The sequence below is a fragment of the Hylobates moloch genome, unplaced genomic scaffold, assembly GCF_009828535.3.
Source record: "Hylobates moloch isolate HMO894 unplaced genomic scaffold, HMol_V3 SCAFFOLD_1, whole genome shotgun sequence".
Classification (NCBI taxonomy): domain Eukaryota; kingdom Metazoa; phylum Chordata; class Mammalia; order Primates; family Hylobatidae; genus Hylobates; species Hylobates moloch.
In genome coordinates this window covers 82,290,984-82,317,605 of record NW_026652276.1, presented here as the reverse complement: position 1 = coordinate 82,317,605, position 26,622 = coordinate 82,290,984, and the positions used below count along the sequence as shown (strand labels likewise).

The 26,622-nt window shown below is 38.7% G+C and overlaps 1 protein-coding gene across 12 annotated transcripts in view; it reads right to left on the bottom strand.

Moving 5' to 3' along the window:
* RBMS1 (RNA binding motif single stranded interacting protein 1) overlaps nucleotides 1–26,622 on the bottom strand; it is a 218,836-nt gene that overhangs the window by 16,912 nt on the left and 175,302 nt on the right. For all 12 annotated transcript variants that reach the window (XM_032755581.2, XM_032755583.2, XM_058441667.1 and 9 more), the window contains 3 exons: nucleotides 24,474–24,565; nucleotides 14,489–14,646; nucleotides 11,802–11,881 (listed from right to left, as the gene is read on the bottom strand). In XM_032755581.2, coding sequence (XP_032611472.1) covers nucleotides 11,802–11,881; nucleotides 14,489–14,646; nucleotides 24,474–24,565 — 330 coding nt within the window. The remainder of the gene's footprint in view (nucleotides 1–11,801; nucleotides 11,882–14,488; nucleotides 14,647–24,473; nucleotides 24,566–26,622) is intronic.

Sequence of the window (26,622 nt, the reverse complement as noted above, 5' to 3'; positions counted from 1 at the left end):
TTGAAGAAGTTACTTGGCTCAGCAAGTGATCCCAACTGGCCATTTTTCTCCATTAGCATAATTTCTTTCAGAGACAGTAAATGATCAGGTTGGACTCATTCTAGAAGTTCGGTGCAGGCCACCTAAACAGGCAGGTGTGAATAAAAGCAGGTAAGCGGCCAGACCCTGATGCCTGCCTAAGCTCAACATGTGCTGAATGACCAAGTGTCCCCATCTGTGGATAAGGTGCTTCTAACACATTTTCCTTCATCTAGACTCCGGCCTGTCAAAGAAAAATAAATCTCAGGTGACAATAAAGCCTGCTAAAAATGCATAACGATGAGGTAAACATCAAAGGAGTGATGACATGTTTGCAAATAGATCATTTAAAATAAACAAATGGAAGAGGATATAGCTGAATCTTTCAAAAAACAAATTATATTTACTACATGATTCTATGCTGTCATTAAGCTATTTTTTCCCCTCTAAAAGCAAAAAGGGAAATAGTTACAACAGTTTGTATACTGGCAGGCATTTCATATCTTAGGAAAACAAGCTTTTTAAGAATTATAACCAGTAAAAATGACACATTTCTGAGATAGTTGCTGGCTGCTTGTTTCAGGGAAATGGGAGTACCTCAATATTCCATGTGAAGCAATATAAAATTCTAACAGTTTCTTTCCTCTTTAAAATTCTCTTTGGTCTATGTAACCACCAAAATTTTAACTTAATGTCCACTATGTGCCAAGTACACAAGAGTTGGGGATACAGTGGTAGATAAAATAGGGTCCTTTCCTCCCTGGGGCTTGTAGCTTAATGGAGAAAAGAGTGTACCTAATCTCACAAAAATCCATTTAGTCATTTATGGAACAGAGCATTGTTTTAGAGGTATTTGTTTTCAATAAAAATGCTAACCAGAAGCAAAATACTTTTGATGCAGAAACAGCTGTACTTCTTTGACAATTGCTGTTCCATTTATTTGAAGGACATTATTAGAAACAGCTTCTCCCTATAAGTTCTTAATGTTTTATTCATTACAAAGATTGTCCATGTGCCCTAGGAAAGCAAATTACATGAAGATTTAAGAAATGTTTAGGTATTTTAGGGTGGCAAAAGGGCCTGACTTATTGTAATTGATATGTGGTCTTCCATGATGTTGAGCAAGGGTTAGATGATCTGTTAGATTTTTGGGTAGGAAAAACAAACAAAACACACAGATGTCATGACCCACTTATTGTTAAGTGTGTGTGAGCTTGTTACAAAATGAGAGATCCTCATTTGGCCAGCATCTCCTGTGGCTTCTACCAAACCAGCGGTAGTCCCTAGTTTGCCTTTTGGAGCTGAATATACAGGTTCCAGGTTGAAGAATCAGGAGATCCTATGTGACGGTAGCTTGTTCTATAGAGTATACCTTTCAGCTGAACTCCAATTGTTTTTTTACAAGGGAGAGATACCGGAAGACTGACATGCAGAAAAGGAAGTGCCATAAATACTAGTCATATGACTTTGAGTGATATGTAAGTTTGGCCAAATTAATATAAAAATTAACATGTAACTGTCAATCTTCTATATGCATGGTTACTTTTCCAGATTAGCAACTTTTTACCTTATTCTGCAAAGCAGTGATTACAAAGAATTCTGACAAATGATTTGTGATTTAAGATGTATTCCTGTATTAAAGTACTATAAAAATTATATAACCTACCCTTAAATCAACTGATTTTGCCAAATATGCAGAGCATTCTAGGTCAAATTTCCCCTTAATTAGTTGTGATCTTTTGGGTTTGTAAAGGGATTCTCATTCTCATCACCCAAAACTAAAGAGTTATTTTCCTGTTCATCAGAACCAACAGGAACATGCATCTCCAACAGCAAGACAACTGCAGTGTTACCTTGAGCATTTGTTAAAGGCCCCAGGCAACACTGCAATGCAAACACTGATCTAATATTTTCTGGCATCTCTTAAGAGCCATCTAAGGTAATCATGTCACTGGATTCTCCAGTGTGCTCTCAACAGAGCTTTGAGAGTGGGATGGTCTCTTACACAAGCTTGATTTTGTGGTACTAACAATCCTTCCCGAGAGACTGTGAGCTCCATGGATAAGGCTCAGGCTGATTTGCTGCCCAACTCCACCGAGTATTTTCCTTACCGATCTTCTGAAACTTAACTCTACGGTGATTTGTGCTCCAATGTCTTTCCCTGATATTCGAATAAAAAAATCACTTCTAGAATGCCTGCTTTGAGTAAGCACTGTAGCTCATGATGAGATCTGCAAGTCCTCCTCACTTATCAAACAGCTTGGAAGGACTTGGAGCTCTCTAGAGTTTGTAACAGAACCGATCTTTTCCTCAGCAGGTTCTAACGAAGGTCTTCTCCATGCTTTTCCTCGTCAGATGCTGACAGCAGTTAACAGCTGGAGAAACTGCCACTTCCAAACTTCCATCTTTCTAGTTATGCTGTATTTTATCCTAATCAAAACACTGTAAAATGTAAACTGCCCTTGATAGAAGCTTCTCCATCCACTGTGGAAAACTAGTCCACTCAGCAACTGTAATTAGCTTTCTTTGATAATGTTGGCTACTTTCAACACTCCTCAACTCACAAAATGCAAGGAACTAGCTGCTGCTTTCAAAACATTTCAATAAGGATCCAATAAATATTATCTATTTTTTATGGGCACAGCATCGTTTCCTGTTTTAGCCCTCTCCTTTTCTAACTGAATTCTGTTGACCTATTCAACCACTAGGAAGAGCTACAGCTTTTCTCTGTGGACGTTCTTCCTCCTGAGGCTGTTTAGGTTTCTCCTCCTCCCCTGTGCCTTAGGGTAGTGTTTCTATCTCCAACCCAGTTTGAGAAGAGGGTAACATCTGTAACATCGTCATGTTACAATCATGTTACCTGATTATATATAGTCATGCTTTGCTCCTGCTGGGTTTGAGTTTTCTTCTGATTGAAATTCTCCTTCACCTCACTTCCCAACCCATCAACTAAGAGTTGTTTATCAGTAAAACAATGATTTGACAATATTAAAGTCATGTTAAATGCAAAACAAAAACTCCATACCTCCCATGACTCCAACAAACATATTTTAATTTTCTATATTTACTACTTTTCTAAGTCTATGTAGAGCCATTTATTTTTCACATTTGCAATGATAGGTCCTTTTCTTCTACCATTTATGTTGTGGGTCCTTCCCTACCTTGTTTAATAGTGACATAGTATTTTATTTGTATAGTTTATTATTGTAACTAACACTGTAGGAACATCTGTGTGTGGATCTTAATCTTTTTTAATTGCAGTGCCAACTGCTATAGTGGTGGGTGTACTGTATGGTGGTATTCTAACCAGTATTCTAACTGGCTCATAATTAGTCTCCAAGGGTTTAAAATTCTGCCTTTGTATTTACTAGCTAGTGACTCCGGGAAAGTTATTCAATGTCTCTGGTCTCATAATCTCTGAAATGGGGATGATAATAGTGCCTACTTCAAAAGATTGTTATAGTTAACATAACAAGTGCTTAGAACAGCTAGTGTTCTTACTACTGTGGCAACAGGGAGAGCCCAAGTTTTTGAATTATGGCTCCTCCTCTTGTTTTCAAATTAAGAAAAATTCTCAGGAGAGGGACACTTCTGGTTCAGAAGGTCTAAACACTTGGGGACTGGCCTGTTATCCATGGGATTTGAATCTGAGAGATTTAAGGAGCTGGCTAGAGTTGCTGCCTCGACTTCTCACAGAATGAAGAAATGTTGAAGTTATAGTTAAGGATAAAGTTACTGGTCAATGTCTTTTAGAAAACTGTTACACAATAACACCTACAACTTCTACCCAAGAGCCTTGTGCTTTAATAAAATCTTACTCCACTATTTACTCCTCACTGGCAGAACCTGATCATGAAAGGGTGTAAAATGTTGATTTGTGAGGCTGGCTGTAGGCTGGGTGTGATCGATGGTGATAATTGTTGTAAGGCAGCCTCACCATAAGCCTGGTGTGGGGACTAGAACACTGGCACATCTCAGGTTGTGGGCCCCTGTCACTTTTTAAAAATTAGTCTTCTCCTCCTCAGTAGGAATGAATTTGAATTCTGGATCTGCAAGGCTGCCCTTGCTCCACTGGCCACCTAGGCCTGTTCCAGCACTTTTGCTGTCACGACAACAATTCTTAAGAGTATAGCCCTTGAAAGGTACAGCTCATGATGCTGTGTGAGTTCAGATCCAGTTCTGTTGTATGTACTGGGTAAGGGAGATATGACTGCACGTCCTGCAGGTACCAGGGACATTGCACATGTCTTCAAGTATTTCTTTTGTCCTAGAGCTACCAAAATTTTCTGTTTTTACAGGGTAACAATGCTTAAGAGAAATATTAAGGGAACAAAATGGGCAATAAAAGCCTTTGAAAAATCTCCAGGCCTTTTACTAGATTCATAATTTTCTCTCTAAACATTATCTTTTCTGCTACCTGGCATAGGACAATGCCCTCATAATATCACTATACACACAGAGTTATGAAATGTGGGCAAGAGCAGTTTTCAAGCCCCACTGGACACATAACCAATTGGAAAAGTCAGAGTAACACAGAAAGCAGATGTAAAACAAGCTGAAGTCTTTGAAGGGAGTCTGCCAGCAGACACATATGCACTTCACTGGGGCTCCTCTGTGACAAGATGAAGCTGTGAGCGATGTGGCAGAATGATAACAGTGCAACACTGAGAATCCAACAGGCACTCCCTGCCCTTAGCACACAGGGACTTATTCACACTCCATTAATGTCATGGAGAGATTCAGAAAGCGAGATGGGAAATCATACTGTCTCCTACAGCACTGAACACACTGTTAGCCTTTGTCTTTGAGAGGTGGTAGTGGTGGCGGGGGGCGGAGAGGCGTTTGTGCAGGGAGTCAGGGCGCCAGAGCTGTTCTCAGCTCTAGGATAGTTCCAGCTCACATGCCATACGCATTAGTCTTCTCAAAGACTGTACTCTCTTCCAGAAAGGTCCTAGAAGAGGATTTTTAGACAAACCACTGAATCATGATCATGTGTTTCAGTGTTTTTGCCTGAGGCATGTCTCCTAATTTGGACACTGGTTCTAGATAACTAAAACTTCCCATCTCTGTTTCTAACATTCATTGTGTAGAAAACTGCCACCATAGTATTTCTGCATAATGGAATTTTTATCAAGCAAGTATTAAGCAGTTGTGGAAAACCTCTATGGAATTCACCTAGTCTGTGTCATGAAGAAGCCATGGGTTCTTTTACCCTGGTTGGGGACCTTCCAAGTAAATCTGACTTCCTACAAACAAGCCACCTCCAATATTTCAGGAAAAAATGAAGGACTGGGTGGGGAAAGACAGAAGGAAAGGCCACATAAGCAATTATTTTTTTCCCCCAACAAACTATAACATACATTTAAAGAAACATCTGCTATAAGAAAAGATAAAGCCTCTTTTAAAATATAGTGACATCAGACAAAAAAGCACATGATTTTAAAAGAGCATTTCAGAAAGCAGACGGCACTAGAAATTGTGATGTGGTACATTAGATTTTTACAAAACTGTAACCATGTGCTATATTATGTGCCATGCCCCAGGCCAGAGTGGGACATGGCTGGCATGGGGGACCCAGCCATGCCACCCGGGTATGGAAAGAATATGGTGGCAGGAGGGCAGGCAGTGTAGAAGTGACAGCTCATGTGCATAGCTGACTTCCTCCTGCTTAGCCATCTAGAGAATTCCTTAAGAGTGTCACAGCTAGGATGAGTTCATTGTTCAGTTTGTTCATTTTAAGAAAGTATCTTTCGGGAATTGTGTCTAATGTGGGTTTCTTTTCTGTACTTGGCTCCAATGTCATGGGCAAACTGCCAGCCATGCAAGAATCCAAGTACTCTGACAGGAATCATCCCAGATAATTCTGCCTTTGCCAGCTAAACAACTTGCATCATTAAATAAACCGTCTCTGACTGTATTTATGAAATGTTATGTCTACCTAGCAATGAGACTACATTATGCAAACATTCAAGTGGAGGCTCATTCAACTGACCCCTGCCTGACAATATTTTTGTTTTTTATCTGGTTCTTCTGATAATAATCATATGCCCTCCACAGAGAAACTGATGCTACGGAGTAGCCACTCAGGGGATATAAAGAAAGAACAGTATCTAATACACAAACTGGTACTCAAAAGAATTCTGAAGTCACCATGTATACAAAAAAAAAGAAAGAAAGAAAAAAGAAGTCCAGAGAAGTTGAAAAATCTTTCACATTCTTTGTGGGTTTTCAAGTCTACTGGGGATTTGTTTTGGGGAAAAGCTGAAGTCACTGTGACAGGGTGCTTCCAAGTCTGGCATTATACATTTAACATTCATGCCTAAAGGCAATTTAACCTCCTGTGAAAAAAGGTGGTATCCAAAAAGGCCCTCAAATTAGCAGTGATTCTTGGGAAGAGCTCTGCATGAAAAATGCTCTTAGAAACCCGCTGGTAACTTCTGGTGGTAGGGTGATGCACAAGCTCCGAGTCTAGCACAAAATTAAAAAGAAAACATAGCTCCTGCCCCCCAAGAACATGCAATCTAATTGTCAACCAAGACTTATACACTCAAAAGATCATTACACATTCAAAATGGCACAAAATTAAGTGCTAATTCAGAACAAAGAGAACAGCTTGACTGAAAAACTGTACCCCTGCAGTAATGCTCTCAATGTGGAAGGAATTAGTCTGTTTCTTGTGCTCCACTTGCAACTTGGCACAGCTTGGAAGAAACCACTCTTTACTAGCTGTGAAGGTGAAGAGGATCCTACGATCATTTACATGTGGTTTGGAAATCTAGGGCTTTTATTTCCCTTGAATGGATGTGACCAACAGTCTGCAAATCCCCTTCAAAGAAAACACCAATGACAAAACCATGAAGTTCTTTAGAGAAAAAAAGAGACTGTCTAACCTTGATCTGTGACACCCTGAGATCTACTTTACTCAAGGAACTGAAGAGCTTTTGTTGTTATTAATTTAGCAAAACATTCCTTCAACAGGGAAGATCTTATCTTAGACTGATACACCATCAAAACAAAAGTGTCCTAGATGTTTTTCCTTCTCAAACTTTCCTTGTTGCACACAAGAATGAGTTAAAAAAGCAAAGAGGTCACAAGTAAGTGGATGAATAGGTGGTCACAAGTAGGTGGAATAGTCCCTTCAAAGGGACTAGTGTGTGGGGCCCTGCTCATGCAAAGGCTGACACAGTAGAAGCAAGAAAACATCGGCTGGGCACAGGTGCTCAATGCCGGAGGCTGACAGGGTAGGGTTTACAGAAGACTCCCACGTACAAAATTTCTCCTTTGTCTTTACTTGGGCAGAAATTAAAAACATTATTTTCTCTTTCCTTTTTTTTTTCAACTCTACTGATGTTGATGGGAAAACAATACTAACTTAAACAACAAAAAAAGGAATCTCTTCCACTAGATTGAATTTCTTGAAATAATTACTTCCAGGTTTTATATTTCATGCTCCAAATTTGTGTATGTAAGCAGTTCAACTTCAGATACAGTCACAGATGCAGTGTGCTCTCAGGTTTTAGTATTACAAGATCAGGTGTAGTCTGTGGAACTGCACATACAAATTAGTTTCTCTATGAAATGAAACGCAACTGAATACAGAAAATTAAAGTGAATTTCTAATGGTAATCATCAGTCATCTAGCTAAAGATAAAACAGTAGAGTTACAGCGGAATAAATACTAAACACTAGTTTATACACACACAGCCTTGGAGAAACTGCTCTCTTCAATGACTTCTGGCTGGAATGAATCTAACTTCAAAACACCTCAATGTTTCTTGGCTGTCTCTCATGCGAAAAACTGGGATAAATATTCTATATGGCCTCTGTGCTTGCTTTCAAGATTGGGCCTGACCTGTTTTTTTATGTTATTTAATAAGGTTCATTTCACTGAATCTATTAACTTCAGTGTGTACTATTTTTGCATAGAAAAAGTGGCAAAAATCTGTGTTTTGGCAAATGGGGCACTCTGTTCTAATTCTTGTGGATTCTGTGGCAGTTGCTCACTTTAGAGACTCCTCCCCCATTCAGAGATGAGCACCAGTGTCTGCTCTCCCAGCCTGAGTATTTGGGATAAATCTTGTTGATATGGCTAATCCACTTGAGACTCCAACAAACAGGTGGCCAGGGGAGCAGTTAAAGGCTCCCTCTCCAGACCTGTACCTAACACTAAGTGAAACCTCAACTTTAACCCTTGGGCATGCTTGGGCAGAAGCTGGAAAGTGCGACTTTGAGCTGACATGGACCTAAGGCTCAATGAAGACTTGCTGATCTGGGATACAGATTGGGAAGTGGAATTACAGATGTATTATGCTGGCTAAGCATAAGATGACTAAAATTACAGGGAAGAAAAGATGGAGGAGGGTGTATGTGGCTTTTTTTCTTTTTACCCATTTTAACAATTCATTACCTCCCCCTCAAAGCAAGGTGATGTGGTTTCTAAATTTTGAAGCTTTCTCCTTTTTGGCAGGCGGCATGCTAGTGGCTGGCTGCAAATCAGATCAGAAGACATTTCAATCTCCCCCTACATGGTAGCTTGTTAAGAACATAGTATTGGCCTGGTGTTAACAGTGTAGTAAAATTTATTCAAAACCAACAAATATTTGTTGTTGCATAGTATGGCTCAAATGTGGTGGGCATGAAAATAAAAAGCTGAAGATACAGTTTCTACTTTCAAGGAGCTTCTAGTTTAGTGGGACTGACACATGTAAACATGTTAAATGCCACAGCACAGGGAGGTGTCCTCAAGGTGATGATCTGCAGATAGAGCACAACCCAACTGGGTCAGAGGAGATCCTTGCAGGGAGGAGGCAAGCCCTGAACACAGTCTTGAAGGCTGAGGAAGAGACAGCCAGGCTAAAGGGAACCAAAAGGATCCGGGTCATTGGAAACCATGAGAGAAAGCCAAGAAAAATGATGCAGCATGCTGTGTTGGGAATACCATTTGTAGTTCAATGTTGGAGGAGGATAAGCAGGAAGGCAGAGGATGGAGGGAGACAGGACTGCAGAAGTAGGCAAGGGCTCCTGTCACCTTTGGCTTTCCATGCCATTCCAGGAATCCTCGATCTTTCCTTCTAACTGAGAGGGGGTGGATTTTTAACAATAAAGTGACACATACGTATATATTTTATCTAAGTCTCTCTGGCTACAGTCAGGGAGAATATCTTAGAGAGGTAAGAAGAAATAGGGCTGATGCAATGGTGCAGATGACAGATGATCAGAAATTAAACTAGGCAGTGGCAGGAGAAAGGAGGGAGAGGGTAGATTCTAGAAATAATCAGGAAGAAAAATTTGGGGACTTGAATGATTATTTGCATGTGAGATACAAAGCACAGGGGAGGTAGGGGAGTCCAGTCCTGGGTTTCTAGCTTGGGAGTCTGGGTAGATACTGGTTCTACTAACTGAAAGTAGGAAAACAGGAGGAAGAGCAGAATTAGATGGGAAGTGAGGTAAGGGGGACTAGTGTAGTTCTGGAGAGGATGAGTGTAAGGTAACTGAGGTCAGGCAGTCCGAAACTCTGGAGAACAGCCGGGATGAGAGATGAATGAGAGTCAATGACTATAAGTAGTAGTTAAAACCTTGAGAAAGATGAAATTATCAGAATCCTGAGCCAAAAATGGAATTCAAGGCAACACTAACAATTAAAAGCAGATAGAAGAAATAAGTTTACAAAAGAGAAAGGATTAACACAAGATGGGAAGAAAACAGAGACAGGTGTAAAATAGTCAAGGGAGGACACACTTCATGGATGAGTGAGGGGCCAGCAGTCCCAAATACATATAGCAGACAGACACAGAACAAAAAGAGGGGAAATTCTCCAGACGGGGTAATCAGGAATTAAGAGTTACAGGTTGAACTGTGTGGAGTCCTAACACCCAGCCCTCAGAATGTGATCTTACTTAGAGACAAGGTCATCAAAGTTAAAGTAAGATCATGGTGAGGGGGTAGGCCTTCATCCAATACGGCTGTGGTCTTCCTAAGAAAGGGAAATCTGGGCACAGAGACAGATGCACAAAGAGGGAAGGTGCTGTGAGGTGATTCGGGGAGAAGACAGCCATCTACAAGCCAAGGAGAGAAGCCTGGAACAGATCCTTCCCTCATAGCCTGGCTTGGGTGTCTGGGTAGAAGGAACCAACCCTGCTGACATCTTGATCTTGGACTTCCGGCCGCCAAAACCCTGAGACACTAAATTTCTATTGTTTAAGCCACTCAGCTTGTGGTACTTTGTTATGGCTGTCTAGCAAACTAATACTGCATGTTTACCAAGAGGAATTTCAACCACACACCAGGGAATGTCAGATTGGAGAGAGTGAGGAATAAATGGGAAGTAAGGAAGTGATGACTACACTTTAAAATGTTGACATGAGAAGGTGCTGTAAGGAACCAGAGTGCTTAGTTTAGTTTCTAGATTGCAAAGACTTAAATGATTTCAAACACAAATGGCTATCTTCTTGAATATTTTTGGCATGAAGTAGTTCATAGTTTTTGTTCACTGAATCCTGTGATTTTAAAAATGTCTATTGTAGTTATGTTCACAAGTTTTGTTCCTAGTGTTACTTGTTTGCATGTTTCCCCCCATTTCCTCACCAACTAGTCTTGCTACATATCTATTTTAGTAACTGAAAATCAAATGTCTTGGCTTTGCTGAAAAAAAAAAATGAACAAAAGCAAAAGACAGAGACTGAAATTATAGGAGAGTGAGGCAATGACTGGCGGAGCAATGTCTCAATGAGATGGGATCTCAAGGACAGCTTTGAAACCCTTGTCCATGAGACTTTAAGAAAGGGGACTGGTAAGACTGGATGTGGGTGTAGGTCCCCTTGCTGGGAGTGAGCAGGAAGCTGACGGAGCTTCTACCTGATGATTTCAATTTTATTCATCAAGTAGGAAGTGAAGTCATCCACTTGAGATTAGGGAGGGGGTTAGGTAGGGGAACTGAGCAGGCTGGGGAAATTGAGAACTGCTGCTGGGGAAGGGTAAGGAAGCTGAGTGAGGACTGGTGGTGCTGAGCAATTGATTAAGCTGAAGACATTTAATTTGTGGTAGTGCCAATCTTTGGCTGCATGGATATAACAGGAGTGGCGTGCGTGAATTACAGCACGATTAATTCAGGTTCAGCATTCTGTCATGACAGTGTGACCAAGGGATGGGGTGCAACAAAAAGGAGAATGCCACTGAAGAAATGATTTTAACACTCAAAAACGGAGACCAGACTTAGTAGGAAAGAGAAACAGGTAAAGGAGGATGAATAAACAGTGAAAAGAGAAGGATCCCTTTGTATTTCAGATCAGGGTTTGTGGGAGTTAGAGTAAGTGTGACATTGGAATGAAAAACCCATGAAGTGTGGTGTTCTTGGTAATGACAACACAATGTAAAACCATGGGAGAAAGTGGCTAAAGTGGAGTGGACATAAAGGCCTAAGAACTGAGGTCTAGGCACTGCTGGGATAGAAAGGTACCATAGTGCTCAACAGATATGATCAAATGGAGGGAGGTTCACTGAGGATGGTGATCAGGTGGTTTAGAAGCTGGCTGCTGCATCAAAAGAGGAGTGAATTGCACAATGCTTTACAAGTCAGCTCCTTACCACTGCTTCCATTAACATTTAAACATCCAATGCCTAGGCCTAGGGAGAGGTGAATTTTTAAGTCTTATTTGTAAATCCAACAAAATGCATCTTAAAGAGCAAAATGAGGGGTTTTTGTTCTATTGAAGACTCATCATGTGCTAAAGTTAAACATACATCATATAGAAGATTACTGATAAAGTTTCAGACAAACAACATACCAGAAACTCCTGGTGGTGTCTTAATAAATTTTCCATTAAAATGACCAATAACAGCTTCACATTTTTCTGTGGATTCCATCCTATTTATAATAAAAATAGAATACATAAATATTTAAAGGTCTCTTAACTTTCATCTTGTTCGGTGCATGCATAAACATTCTTATAGGTTTTTTGGATATAAATGAAACCTAGTAAAAATGTGAACATGATAAAGGGTCTATTCTACCTTTTATCTAACTGCTGCTTTTGTACTTCTATAGTAAAATGATAACTGATAACAATGGAGTATATTCTGAAGCAAAGCAAGAATCAATTATATTGAGTGTTTAAGATCAAGTATATCAAATGGATAATTTTATTGTAACTGTTGTAAAATTGAAAAATCAATACACAATAGCTTTGTTAGCCATAATAGTGAGTTGAAGAAACAACAGTTTAAAATACTAGGGTATTTTCTACTTGCTAAAATACTAGTCATTTTAAAATTGTCTTTGCTTTCACAAATTCACAAAATGACAGACTAAAAAGTCACGATAACAGCCAGTATCAGTGTGAGGGTGCGCCTTATATGCTTCTTACATTTGCTTCAGGTTTAAAATTAAATTAGTGAAGTCAACTATATACCTTCTTTGTCACCTTGGCTTTGGAGGAGTAAAGGCTGGAGGCTAACTTTACAACTTAGTCTATACCTACAGGTAGCTGAAAGTATCTGAGAAACATTGCTGGGAACTTAAATTACTTCAAATCATTTTTCTTTAATGGATGAAACACTGAATAATCTACTAAAAACACTATACTCCTGGACTACTCAGAGAGTTACACCTTAGTTTTAACAAACACTGATAGTTTCAAAAAACAATGTAATTTAATTGAATTCTGTCTTTGGATACAGAAATGATACCACTTGATCTGTTTTCAGAACACCCACAGAGGTGACAAAATGATGCTGAGCTATTTGGTGACTCACTTGCGTCATTTTAACCAGTGGAGCATATGCTGAAGATGCTGGCCTTGGTAACTTACTACTTGTAGGATGTTTTAGTTTTATGATAAAATTATCTGGCCTGACAGAAACAGCAATTAACTAAAATCCAGATGAACCAAGTACCAACCCCTGCCTCATTATTTGACAGTTAGGTAACAATGGAAAAGTTTCCTTTTTTGTCTCAATTTTCTTATATATAAAACAACATAATAAAATGCTTTGTTGATATATAACAGGTCTGAGGTAAGATGTGATTGTCATTTGTGTATAAAAGCAAACTTTCAGAAATTCTTCCTACAAAATCAAAGTCAATACTTTAAAATACGTACACATTATTTGTTATTGCACAGTATTAACAGGTTTCTAATTAATGCATCATATAAAAATCAGCTTTTATACATGGGCTTTTAGATTAGAATTCTGATCAAAATCAAAGAGCTTTCTATTTAGTATTTTTCCATCAGAAACCAAAATAACCACTACTCTGAAGCGTTTTTTTTCTGGGGAGAAAAAGATAAAAAATTAGATGGAAGGAGTGAGGGCACTTCAGTTATAACTAGACTTTTAGACTTTTTTTTTTTTGAAAGACAGGTCTGTCACCCAGGCTGGAGTGCACTGGCATGATCAAGGCTCACTGTATCCTCCAATTCCTGGGCTCAAGCAATCCTTCTGCCTCAGCTTCCCCTGCAGCTGGGACTATAGGCATGTGCCACCATGCCTGGCTAATTTTTAAACTTTTTGTAGAGAAAGGGTCTCGCTATGTTGCCCAGGCTGGTCTCAAACTCTTGGGCTCAAGCAATCCTTCTGCTTTGGCCTCCCCAAGTGCTGGGATTATAGGTGTGAACCACTGCGTACAGCCCCTAGAAGATTTTATTTATTTATTTATTTATTTTAAGACGAAGTCTCGCTCTGTTGCCCAGGCTGGAGTGCAGTGGTGTGATCTCGGCTCGCTGCAACCTCCATCCCCCAGGTTCAAGCGATTCTCATGTCTCAGCCTCCTAAGTAGCTGGGATTACAGGTGCCTGCCACCAGGCCCAGTTAATTTTTGTATTTTTATTAGAGACAGGGTTTCACCACGTTGGCCAGGTAGGTTTCGAACTCTGCCCGCCTGGCCTCCCAAAGTGCTGCGATTACAGGCATGAGCCACCATGCCTGGCCTAGGTTTTATTTCTTAAAAAAAAAAAAAAAAAAAAAAAAAAACTGAAACAGAAATTATAAAATGTTAGTATTTGTCATATCTGTGTGGTGGTTACACAGTTATCATGTCCTTGTCTTACTTTTCTGAATGTTTTACATATTTCATTTTAAAACCTAACTCATTTACTTTATTGATGAATCAAATTTCCATCGAATAAGAAAAAACATACTGATTTATCTACTGAATTTAGGAGAATGACTGTTATTTTTAAAAAGTTAGAAGCATCCTGATCTAAGGACACACACACGTTCAGAACTTTTGCTCATGTGATAGTTCCTTTCCATAAGGACTCAAATATTTAGTGTGCTCAGCTTCATGAATTCTAATGAATTTGCAAAAGATCTGGAAAAATGCAGTCTGGTATTTACACATAATTTAAGTTCACGGTGCAACTGCTCCCATAACCATAGCTGAAACTCTCTCTTCTTGGTCATTTTTAATTTTCCAAGATAACTTGGCAAAGCTATTGTTGTTGACATAATAAAGACTGGGCAGAAGGCTTACCTAGCAAAGCCAACACCACGACTTGTACCACTGGAATCACGTAGTATCCTTGTAGAAATAACTTGTCCAAATGGTTTGAGCATATTTTCTAGTTCTTGCTCATCCATGGAGAGTGGCAAATTAGAAATGTACAGGTTGGTAGGATCTTGTTCCTGTTGCTAAAACAGAAGAGAATGTTGTCCATTAATTTCCAACAGAAGGTGAGATATTTATGTTAACACACCTATTTTTATTAGCTACTTTCTTTGCTCAAGTCTTTTTAAAGTACTCAGAACCTCAGAACATCAAAGTCACCTTGGACGCTTGAAAATAGTGTCTGAAGCTTGGACAATCTGTGCAGGCCAGACATGATCCCACCAAGCCCTTCTTAGCAGATCTGGAAATGGCACTACTGAGTTGGACAGGATGCCCTCATGCAACCACAACTCTCAGTTGTTTGCGGTATTTCTAAAAATAACCCACCTCTCCTCCACTGTTATTTTCAGGAGTTCATTTCAGGCACACTATTGCGCAGGAAGCTATTATTTCAATTTAATTATTGCTAATAATTCAATTTAGAGATACATGAAGGATTCTGGACCAAGTCATCTAGAGTCCAATAGGGATCTGCCCAAATTCCCATCCTCTGCTCTATGGCAAATTTCACACTACTTTTGAGTCACGACCACCAACAGTAAAAACAGCTAATTTAACGAAAACAAGAAATCACAAAGCCATATAAAATAGTTAATTCTGAGTAGGGAAAATTTTAGACTCTTGGAAAAGCTGAACTCAAGAGTAGATGGGGGAGGAAATACTTTGTTCAGAGGACATGGCATTGACTTGGGACCCAAAGATCAAGCAGAAGTCAAGAGGCTTGCAAAAGGCTATCTAAGGAGTTTGATTTTACTTTGTCAGTCACTACTGCTTCAGCTTTCGTACTTAAGCAGTGCTAAAAGCAAGGAGAATAATTATGTAACTGTAGGCAAAAGGCAAGGTAGCCTTGCCAGAGCTGCAAAATGTTCTTGAAGTCTTGTGTTTTATCTTAAAAAAAAAAGTCATGTAAATTTTGCAATCTACTTCCTAAGTTTATTTTAATAGAGAAACAATGTTTTTGACCTAATACCAGTAAGCAACACCAACACTGCAGGAAGATAAGCCACGCTTATCTTGTGATATTACGCACATGAGCTGCATAATGACATTTCAGTTAATGGTGGATGGCATATACGATGGTGGTCCTGTAACAGAGATGAAAACTTCCTATCACCTGGTGATGTCTTGATGATCCTGACACTGTGTAGCCCTGGCTAATGTGTGTGTTAGTGTCTTAGTTTTTTATAAAAAAGTTTAGAAAATAATAAATAATAAATTTTAAAATAGAACAGTGCTTATAGAATAAATGTATAAAGAAAATACTTTTGTACAGCTGCACAATGTACGTGTTTTAAGCTAAAACACATACATTTGACAAAAGTCAAAAACTTAAATTTAAAGGTTTATAAAGTAAAAAAGTTACAATAAACTAATTCATTAATGAAGAACAAAAATTTTTCTTTTTTTGAGATGGAGTCTTGCTCTGTGCCAGGCTGGAGTGCAGTGGCGCGATCTCAGCTCACTGCAACCTCTGCCTCCTGGGTTCAAGCAATTCTCCTGCCTTAGCCTCCTGAGTAGCTGGGACTATAGGCGTGTGCTACCACACACAGCTAATTTTTGTATTTTTAGTAGAGGCGGAGTTTCACCATGTTGGCCAGGATGGTCTCGATCTCTTGACCTTGTGATCCACCCACCTTGGCCTCCCAAAGTGCTGGCATTAAAGGTGTAGGCCACCGTGCCTGGCCAGAAAGAAATTTTTAAAAATAAATTTAATGTAGTCGAAGTGTACAGTGTTTATAAAGTCTACAGCAGTGTAATGTCTTAGGCCTTCCCATTCACTCACCACTCACTCACTGACTCACCCAGAGCAACTTCCAGTCCTCTAAGCTCCAGTCATGGTAAGTGCCCTTTATAAGGGTGCACCATTTTTATCTTTTATACCATATTTTTACTGTACCTTTTCTATATTTATATACACAAATACTTATCATTGTATTATAACTGCTAACAGTATTCAGTACAGTAAGATGTTGTACAGGTTGGTAGCCTAAGAGCAAGAGGCTATACCACACAGCCTAGGTGTATAGCAGGCTACACCATCTGGGTTTGTGTAAGTACACTCTATTATGTGCACATGATGATAAAATCACCTAACAATGCATTCACCAGAATGTATCCCTGTCATTAAGCAACACATGATTGTACACTGGTAGGTGACAGGGAAACAGGAGGAAGAAGAAACTGCAGTTTGAAAGCTACATCTTGAAAAATAGGGCGGTTTCGGAGGCATGGAAGCAGGAGAATGATATGTTCAAACCCATCTTAGTTTTGATTTTAGGTTCTATCTTTTAATAAAGATGGGGACCCCTTAATTAAAGGGCACTAAAACACCCTTTGGACAGAGATATGGTATAAAAAATGCTACAGAAGAAACACATATCAAAATATTGTGAGGCCAGGCACAGTGGCTCACACTTGTAATCCCAGTATAGGCCAAGGTGGGAGGATCATTTGGGACCAAGAGTTTGAGAACAGCCTAGACAACACAGTGAGACATCACCGCTTAAAAAAAAAAATTAGCCAGGTGTAGTGGTGCCCATCTGTAGTCCCAGCTATTTGGGAGGCTGAGGCAGGAGGATTGCTTAAGCTGGGCAACAGAGCAAGACTGTTTCATATATATATATACACATATATATATACACACACACATATATATACACACATATATATATACACATATATATACACATATATATACACATATATATATACACATATATATATACACATATATATATACACATATATATACACACACACACATATTTTTATATATACATATATATTTATATATGTGTGTGTGTATATACATACACATATATATGGAGTATATATGGAGTGGACTTTCTTTTAAAATTACAATTAGGAAAATCTAAATGACATATTTAAGAATGTTCATAGGAGAATTTGTTATGTATGAAGAATTTTTGAAGGGGATCGACAATGTAGGCACTAAATCTGTGTTTTAGTTGCTTCTGTTATTAAAATATTATTAAAAATATTACACATGCTTTAAAGTCTTGATTCAACTTGAAAGTTTACTGATGAGGAAATAATATTAAAAAATGCTATAAATCAGAATCCCAGAAAGAACTGGGCTCTTAACCTACTCTTTGATATAGTGAAATAGAGTAGACTAACACAGGTATTTCCTATGATGTTAATGCATTTGTTTTCAATAGCAAGGACTCTGTCAGTTAGAAACCAAATTTCATTTGGGATGACCTTTAGCGCTAATGTTATTTATGTTTCTTTTCAAACAGTCAACATATCCTACAAATATTGTCCATAAAGTTGCAGTAATTAAAAAAAAAAAAAGGAATGGAAAGAAACTCCAAGCTGGCAGCACATGCCACAAAATAACAAAGTGTCCATGAATTCTTTTTTTTCTAATCCCTTCTTTTCATGGGTGTTTTTTTTTCTTTTTAAATTTTACTTTCTTTTTAGTTGTTGTCTATGCATTCTTATAACCACACATTCACTGTGAACAGGACATATAATATGTGCGGTGTTTTTTTTCTTTTTAAATTTTACTTTCTTTTTAGTTGTTGTCTATGCATTCTTATAACTACACATTCACTGTGAACAGGACACATAATATGTGCGATAACTGGTGGTGGTTCTTGAAATGAGGATAGTTTAGTATCTTTAAAATCAGTGACACCATAACTGGTTTATTATTTACAATGCTATGTCTGAAAAAAAAACCACTTATTCTTTCAATTATAGGTGACCAAACATAAAAATAGGGTCAATGGGCCTCCTTTGTCCCTAGGCATGGAAGGGTTCAAGGGCTTCCATAACAAGTAGAAAACTAGATCCCACATTGGCCGTCAGAGCGATAAACAGCTACTAATGTTCATGTGAGTAGAAAAGTCAGGCTCGGAAGTCCTGCACAGCATAAAGCACTCAGTCATCATCCGAAAGAAATTAACAAAAACCTCCCCGTGCGTGTGGAATGGTTCCTAAAATGCAAGAACAGGGACTTGGCAGTAAGAGCAGACATCTGTTTTCTCTTGTACAGAATAGGTTCAACAACCAGCAGATAGCCGGTCACTGGCATGTGACTGCAAACTGCTCAGAGCATGGTGAAGCTCCGGATGGAGAGGGGGGATTACATTCCTGCTTGTGTGACTGCCTATTTATTGAAAAAAAAAAAAAAGTGTAAACTTCCCAACAGCCAAACAACATGTGAGGATTTGCTGACCCCCATCAGGCCATAGAAGGAAATGAAAGGCCTACAGAAGCCACTTTGTTAATAGATATAAAGAATGTCCATTCGCGTTTTCTGTCGTTGTAGCTCGTTATCTGCGTTTCTTTTCCTTTTATAGAATGTGAGTCTTTTATTTGAAAGATGTACACATTTGTAACATTTGCTTAGTTTAACATAAACAGGTTTTCCAAAAGGCCCAAGGCCATTAGGTTAAGTTTCATCAGTGTACTTGATGGATATAATTTTAAACTGTCCCTTTCTTAATTCTCAATATCTGCCCAAGCTTGGAAAAAAGTTATTTTCTCAATTAATTTATTTGATCATCAGCAAAACAGACACTTAAAACCCACCACATGGCAGGTACCAGGCAAAGCACTGAAAATTAAAACAAGAATAAAAACCAACCACTGGTCTCTAATGCTCTCATTTTGCAGTTTTGCAATTTAGTTTTGAATATTTGTGGGGTTCTTTTTCAACTTAGGTACCTAGTATGTCAAACAATATTATATTTCTGTCCCACCCTCTAAGTGATTGCCCTTAATTTTTTTCTGATTATATAAAGATGAAAAACTTTAATATATGGCAATATGAGTTTTCAGCACATTATAGTATCCTGATTAGTTCATTAGAGGAGAGTGGAAAGTGACGGGTACCCTCCCTATCACCCAAGCACAGGGGCTGGACTTAAACTCCTTTTAAAAATCATTCCCCCGCTGGGTGTGGTGGCTCATGCTTATAATCCTAGCACTTTGGGAGGCCTAGGCAGGTGGATTGCTTGAGCTCACAAGTGCGAGACCAGCCTGGGCAACATGGCAAAACCTGGTCTCTGAAAAAAAAAATACAAAAATTAGCCAGGTGTGGTAGTGCGTGCCTGTAGTCTCAGCTACTCAGGAAGCTGAGGGTGGAAGGATTGCTTGAACCTGGGAGGCAGAGGTTGCAGTAAGCCGATATCACCCCACTGCACTCCAGCCCAGGTGACAGAGCCAGATCTGGTCTCAAAAAAACAAAACAAAACAAAAATCATCTCCCTGAAAGATGTGTTTCAGGTGCTCCTTTATCCAGACAGCATAAAGGGGCTAAGTCAAGTCTAGATACTCAAACTCATGGTTCTATGGTATAGAACAATAAACCCACTGACATTTAAAATACCTCTTGTAACTATAATGATGTCATAAAAAAGAAATCAGATCTAGGAATCTCAAGTCATTCTATAGGGACCTAAAGAAATTTACAATATACAGAATGTTGGCAGCTGGCCAGCACCTCTGAACCTGAGTACTGGTCCTCGCCACAGATGATGGAGGAAGGGGTCCTTTTCCTTAGCCAATGTATAGTATCAAGCTTTCTAAAGAGGTCTTTGAACAGTGCTCATTTTCAATCCGGGGGAAAGCTAGTATCTGAAGAGCGCTGTAGACATGACATATAGTGCCAATCTATACCCGGTCCAATTTTGAATAAATGCATTGTAAAGCCTTCTTCAAAACAGTGTATAGTTAATATTCTATGCTGCTTAATATTACAGGCATTGAAAATGATGCCTAGGTAAGTGTTCAGGGGCCACTCTAACTGAAGCCTCTACATTCTTAACAGATTGCTAAAATAGAACTCTTTCTAATTCTGTTTGAAGGGAGACCACAAAACAATGGGTGTCAGGCACTTCCACATTCCAGAGTGAGAAATCAGACCACCTAAAGACAGCCTGAAAGGAGCTGGCTGAGAACTGGTTTGGGACACTTAACTGACCGCTCACCTCCTGTCTACGTCTAAGAGACTGGAGAGACTGAGGGTGAGCATTTATGGGGAGAGAAACGCTGAAGCGTTCCAAGTCTCACCATGTGAATCGCTTTCCTCTCACCATCAGTCAAGCAAGAGGGGGCAACCACTCAGGGAGCTTGATCTGTGTCTCAGGAACCTGAATGGATACAATAGCTAGATGTCTAACTTAAAATCTAAGGGACTCTTCAAGGAGAAAGGCTGAAAGGCTGACAAGTATGGCTGGGAAGTAGCTCTCTTGTAAGGATGACTGGCAAAGGTAGATCAGATGTAGGCCACATAGGTAGAGTTGGCCCAGGGTTGTGTTAGATCCTCCCAAGAAGGCTGCTTCGAGGGGAAGAAATCCCAGCAGAAAGGGGCTGAAGATAGACCATTAGATTATCAGGAGCTGACCATGTTAACCTGAGGACATGTATTCTTTCACTTCAAGGAGTTATAGGAGAGAAAGATCAATTTAGGGAGGTGGGGATGGAGTTTGTTAAAGACCTCAGAAAATCAAAGCATTCCATGACAGAGAACATCAGCATGCTGCCTGGCTAGAGAAATCAACATCAGATAACCTCACTGTCAGGTCATCCTTTTCCAGCACACCATCCCTGGAGGGGTTAAATGAAGCCATGGCTAGTGAGCTGAAGGAAGAGTGAGAAAAACACAAGGTTTGGAAATAGGAAAGAAATTAATCATGTGCTCATCTCACTATAAGCTTGCTACTTGGAGCAGACCTAATCCAGGGAAGAGAGAAGCTTCAGCTGAAGATTCACTACATGACACTCAAAATTTTTGTCAAATAAACAGTATTGGAGTATTAAATTACAGGCATCACACTTAACATCATAATGTGTTCCTGAAAATCAGAAATTCAGCATCAAAATGTTAACCGAGAGCCTATTTCACATTGTTAAACAGGAAAAAATTATAATAATGTATTACACATCAGTCATAATCCTCAACCAAATTTTCTAAAATGTAACTATTTTATTTTCCTATTTTTCTATAATTCCCTAAAATGTAACTAAATACATTCATCATTACATCTGTCTCTGTATGTGTGTGCACACATATAACAAATGGTTCTGTTGGGATGGAAACACTGCTTCCTGATCACCAAATAATCAATACGGTTGTCAGCCAACAATTGCTTTTTAGGCTGTGATGTCTCTCTCAGCACCAACAATATCCAAGACACACATCCCTTATGTTGACTCTCAGCAGTTTTAAAAACATCTACATATGAGTCTGACATTCTATAAACTGTATTTGCTATGTAACTTGAGACTCTGACTGAAAATGTATTGAAACATATGTATGCTTCATGGAGTTTGGCTATGAAAAACTGAGGCATTCTACCAAAAACATATCAACCAGAAACACCTGAAACAAACGAAGCTGGGGGAATTTCTTGAAATAACGACAGTGGCTGCAGAAGTCGTGAGACTTGCCCTGGATTTTATCCAAAAGCAAGGAGCTTCAGTGAGTGCATTATTAATAGAACGGACAGTGGGGGAAAGAAGAAAGTTGTTTTCCGACTGTGCCCTAAAAGTCCTGCTTATACAATGCCAGGTTACCCATTGTTTACAGAACCAGATTAAACATTCTGCAAATCATTATGCAACATAGGTATCACATAGTCACAATAAACACATTTAAAACCTCACAATCACCATCTTTCAATAATGTCACAGAAAATCTCTATATGATGGACAAATAATCTGAAAACCATGGTACTCAATATTTACAGTTTCTGAGGCCAGATGTGGTGGTTCATGCCTGTAATCCCAACACTTTGAGAAGCTGAGGTGGGCAGATCACTTGAGATCAGGAGTTCGAGACCAGCCTGGCCAACATGAAAAAACCGTGTCTCTACTAAAAATACAAAAATTATCCGGGCGTGGTGGCACGTGTCTGTAATCCCAGCTACTCGGGAGGCTGAGGCAGGAGAATCGCTTGAACCTGGAGGGGCAGAGGTTGCAGTGAGCCAAGATTGTGCCACTGCACTCCAGCCTGGGTGACAGAGTGAGACCCTGTCTCAAAAAAAAAAAAAAAAAAAAATCTCTCTCTCTCTCTCTCTATAGTCCCTGTTTATTTTAACTTCTTATTCTGGAGTTTAAGAAAATCTAAAGTAAGTCCAACTCAATGCAAAGTTTTAAAAATATTAAATGGCAATGGCTACTTAGAAAGGCTATTCCTCTTACTAATTACTGAAATCTTTATGTTGATTCATTCAAAGTACATCTCTACACTATAGCTGCACACCGGTTTTTCAACATCCTTAAGGTCCTGGGAGGTAGCTTATCTGCTTACCAGAGTCCTTTAACTTCTATGTACCTTCTTATGTGTATGTAAATGCTTCTCAGGGAACAATTACGTGCTACAATTCAAAAGTAGCGGAAGACAGTATAAAATTACTTTCCTCTTTACTTGAAGAAGAAGCCAGATAATATAAAAGTATTGCTCTTTTAAAAAGAATACTCAAAAGATCAAACTGCTGAGTTTCGGACTTGAAAATATTTTCTGTAGCAACTGAAGAACTCAGGTTTTAAAAAATTTACATAATTACACAGATGTCTTAATAACTGCACTGTAGGTAGTATGTATTATGATGTAATGCAAACTTACATTTGGGTAATAAAGACTGGGACATAAATGTCAGCTTATTCAACAGAGACTCCTAAATGTGTCTGGTGCATAATGGAATGTGTATTATAGAATGTAAGCACTTAAGAGATGCATGTCATTCCAGGTGTGACTCTCCTAATTGAGCCTTAGCTCTTTTAATAAAAAGGCCATGCCTGTTTGAAACTGGGGTTGGGGGCAGATGCACAAGACAATCTAAGGTCCCTCCAGCTTTAGAATTATGACTGCACCTGAACTAGGGATTTAGATCATGTAAGGCCAACTTTTTCAAGGCCATCAAGTCTATCTAAGGCATCATTACTTTGGGAAGAGGGTCTGAGCATCTTTAACTTTCAGGATGAACCTAATGCGAAGAGAAAGACACAATGACTGGCTGATCAACTCCATTTACATGCAGAAACTGTGATGTTCTAAGTCAAAACCATAGATGGAAACTACCATAATATGAAAGTTTTCAAGAAAAATGTACCTTATCAAAATTAACATCCATGTGTACTGTGCTAAAATACATATTAAGCATGAAACATGGTCTTCCATTTTATAATCCCCTAACATTCAAGCAAATTACTCACCTGAAGAAATTTTCAACAATATTGCTCATCTAAAATATGCTAAAAGTTCATCAGAAATAAGTTTTGAATAAAGTCATTATAGAACTACTAAAAAGTAGATTTACATCCCATTAATAATCAATACCTAAAAATGTCTCACTATTGTACAGTAGAAATAGCATCTGTAGCCCACATGTGCATTAAAACTACTTGTTTTATTTGTATAATGTATGTGCCAGTTATATATATTTTTGAAATAGAATATGCTATATGCTATGCACAATTATCTTTTGAAACATGTCTAGAAGTGTATTCATTCCTTGGGCATTGACATTTAAATTTAAAAAGAAAAAAAAAAAAGTACAGATCTTAAAAGACTCACAAATACCTGATTACCTGAGAAAATATGCTGCTATTTCTCAATTTACTTATGGGATTACATAATTTACTATGTAAATTTTACATATTTATAAATCTTCCTTCATAGATTAAGTTACAAGGAACAGTCCTCTGCACAATAGTGATTGTAGAGGCTGCGGAGGCACAGGACAAGTGTCCAGAAGGCGCTGTGCTGAGTGGGATGAAGGGGAGATTGCAGATGCAGATAGAAAAAGCAGACCTGTCGGGCTTCACAACCAAAGCTGTGGAACAGAGAAGCAATTGCTGGCTCTCAACTCACCTTTGCCATTTGAGCTTGAACCCCACTGGCCTTCAGGGCAGACACAGCTTTTTGAGCTGCTGCAGGGCTGTCAAAGTCGACAAAACCATAACCTGAAATGCAAAAACACACTTAGTATTTAAGCCATTATTCTGTGGCTAGGTAAAGGGTAAAAGAACAGCTCTACTTTGTTTCTGGTGCGGGCAAGAGAGATTAAAATGTCCTGAGGGACCCTCAGGCGTTAACAGCTGCGGGCCAGCAGCCTCCTGGGCCCTTCTTCCCTGTCATCTATCACTCGTCTATCACCAGCCAGACAAGCCTCCCTTCAGAGGGAGTTGGGGGAGTAAAGAACCAGCATTTCCCTATTCGAGATTAAAAAAAAAAAAAAAAAAAAGAGAGATCTTACGTGTCTTGTATTTACTGGGGGGAAAAAAGACATCTAAGTTGCCAACCAAGTTTAAAAAAAACAAATTTAAAAAAAAGGAAGAAAAAAATCAACTTCAGGGAAATAGCTTTTTAATGATTCGGTAAGAAAGATGGAGCCATCCTACAGAGTTTACAAATGACAGAAACAAAAATTATGTTTATTTTGTAGATAAACTTGTATTTTTAAAAATTAGAATAAGTACAACTATTAGACACCCCCAAAATAAAATAATCTAAAGTTTAGTACTCGGTTAAAGGTATCATACTTATTTTCTTAAAATACAGCTCATCACACCCCTTCAAAATAAAGAAGAGCTGGGGAAAATGCCTCAAGACACCTAAAATATGTTTTGGCAGTTCATGTTCTAAAGTCTAAAAACAAAACATAACAAAACAAACACATAACCTCCTTAGAGATGCTCTGGTTCGAAGTTTCCTTATCCATAGCTTTACAAACATTTTTAATGAGCTGGTCATCTGTCTTCTCAGGCCACAACAAGTCAAAAGCAGAAAATTAGGGGAAAAGGGGGGCTGGGGTGATGGCAGGTCTGCTACAAAGTAAGTATATGAATGCGTCTAACAGTGAAAACTACTAACAAGCAACAAAAGAGAAAAACTATGCAAAGAATAGGACTTACACAGCATAAGCATTAATAGCCTCATGAATCTCAATAGATCCCATGAGTATCATTGTATCAAAATAGAGAATCACAGACTTTTCACTGTGATAATTCTTAAGTTATTGAGAAAAGGGTCAAGTTATATTTAGTAGACTAAAGAAACGGTACCAGGCAAAATACCAGAGTCTTCCATGGAACTCAAACTAATTGTAAATGAGTAAGAATACTTTGCAAAAGAAAAGCATCATTGGAATGTTGTTTAGAAGAGGAGCCAGCCCTATCATTTACTTACAGAAATATTACTAAGTAGTAGTAATTTAGATAGGATGATACTAGTGACAAAATCAACATCAATAAAGTCAAACAGAAAGCTCAGAAACAACCCAAAGTCAGTTTTGCAGTATTACTACCAAAAATATTGCCTGGTAGCGAAATAAGTTATGATGAGATGGAGCAGACTACTGACTACAGAAATAGATGTTTCAGGAGAGATGAATGTTAAAAGCTGAAACAAGAAGCAGCTTCCTTATATATTACTTGGAATTGGGCTGAAATAAGGCTTAATTTGACTTAGATAGTAGAGAAATAGCCAGGCTGGAGAGCAAAAGGAAGAGGTTGATCTAGGTAAAACAAAGAATGCTACTCAACTGCCAGGTTAGAAATAAGGTTAAACCTATCTTGGATGTTTTTTTAGACATCTGTTGTCCATGCTAACATGCAACAAAGCTCTGTGGATACACGCACAGGCATGTACATGCACGTACTCTCTCTCTCATACAGTTTCAGCGGGTCATAAATGAGCACCCAGCTACAATGAAATGATACAGCAGCTTTTACTGATGGATATTTTTTTCCTTCAATTTTGCTATTGTCAACAAATTACAGTAAACAGAAGATCTCAATTTTGATGTTATTGTATTTGAAGTTACTATCAACTCAGGTAATATTTGCATTCTGTTATCTGTTATTTTCTTATAGAGAAATCCACAATGCCTGTATTTTAGTTAATTGTTTACATCCTCTTCTGGTCTTTCCCAATGCCTACCACACTATGGCTGTTTTATAACCATTTGCTGAAGACAAACATAATAGTTAAGTATGCAACCTTGTGCTCTTTCATGCTG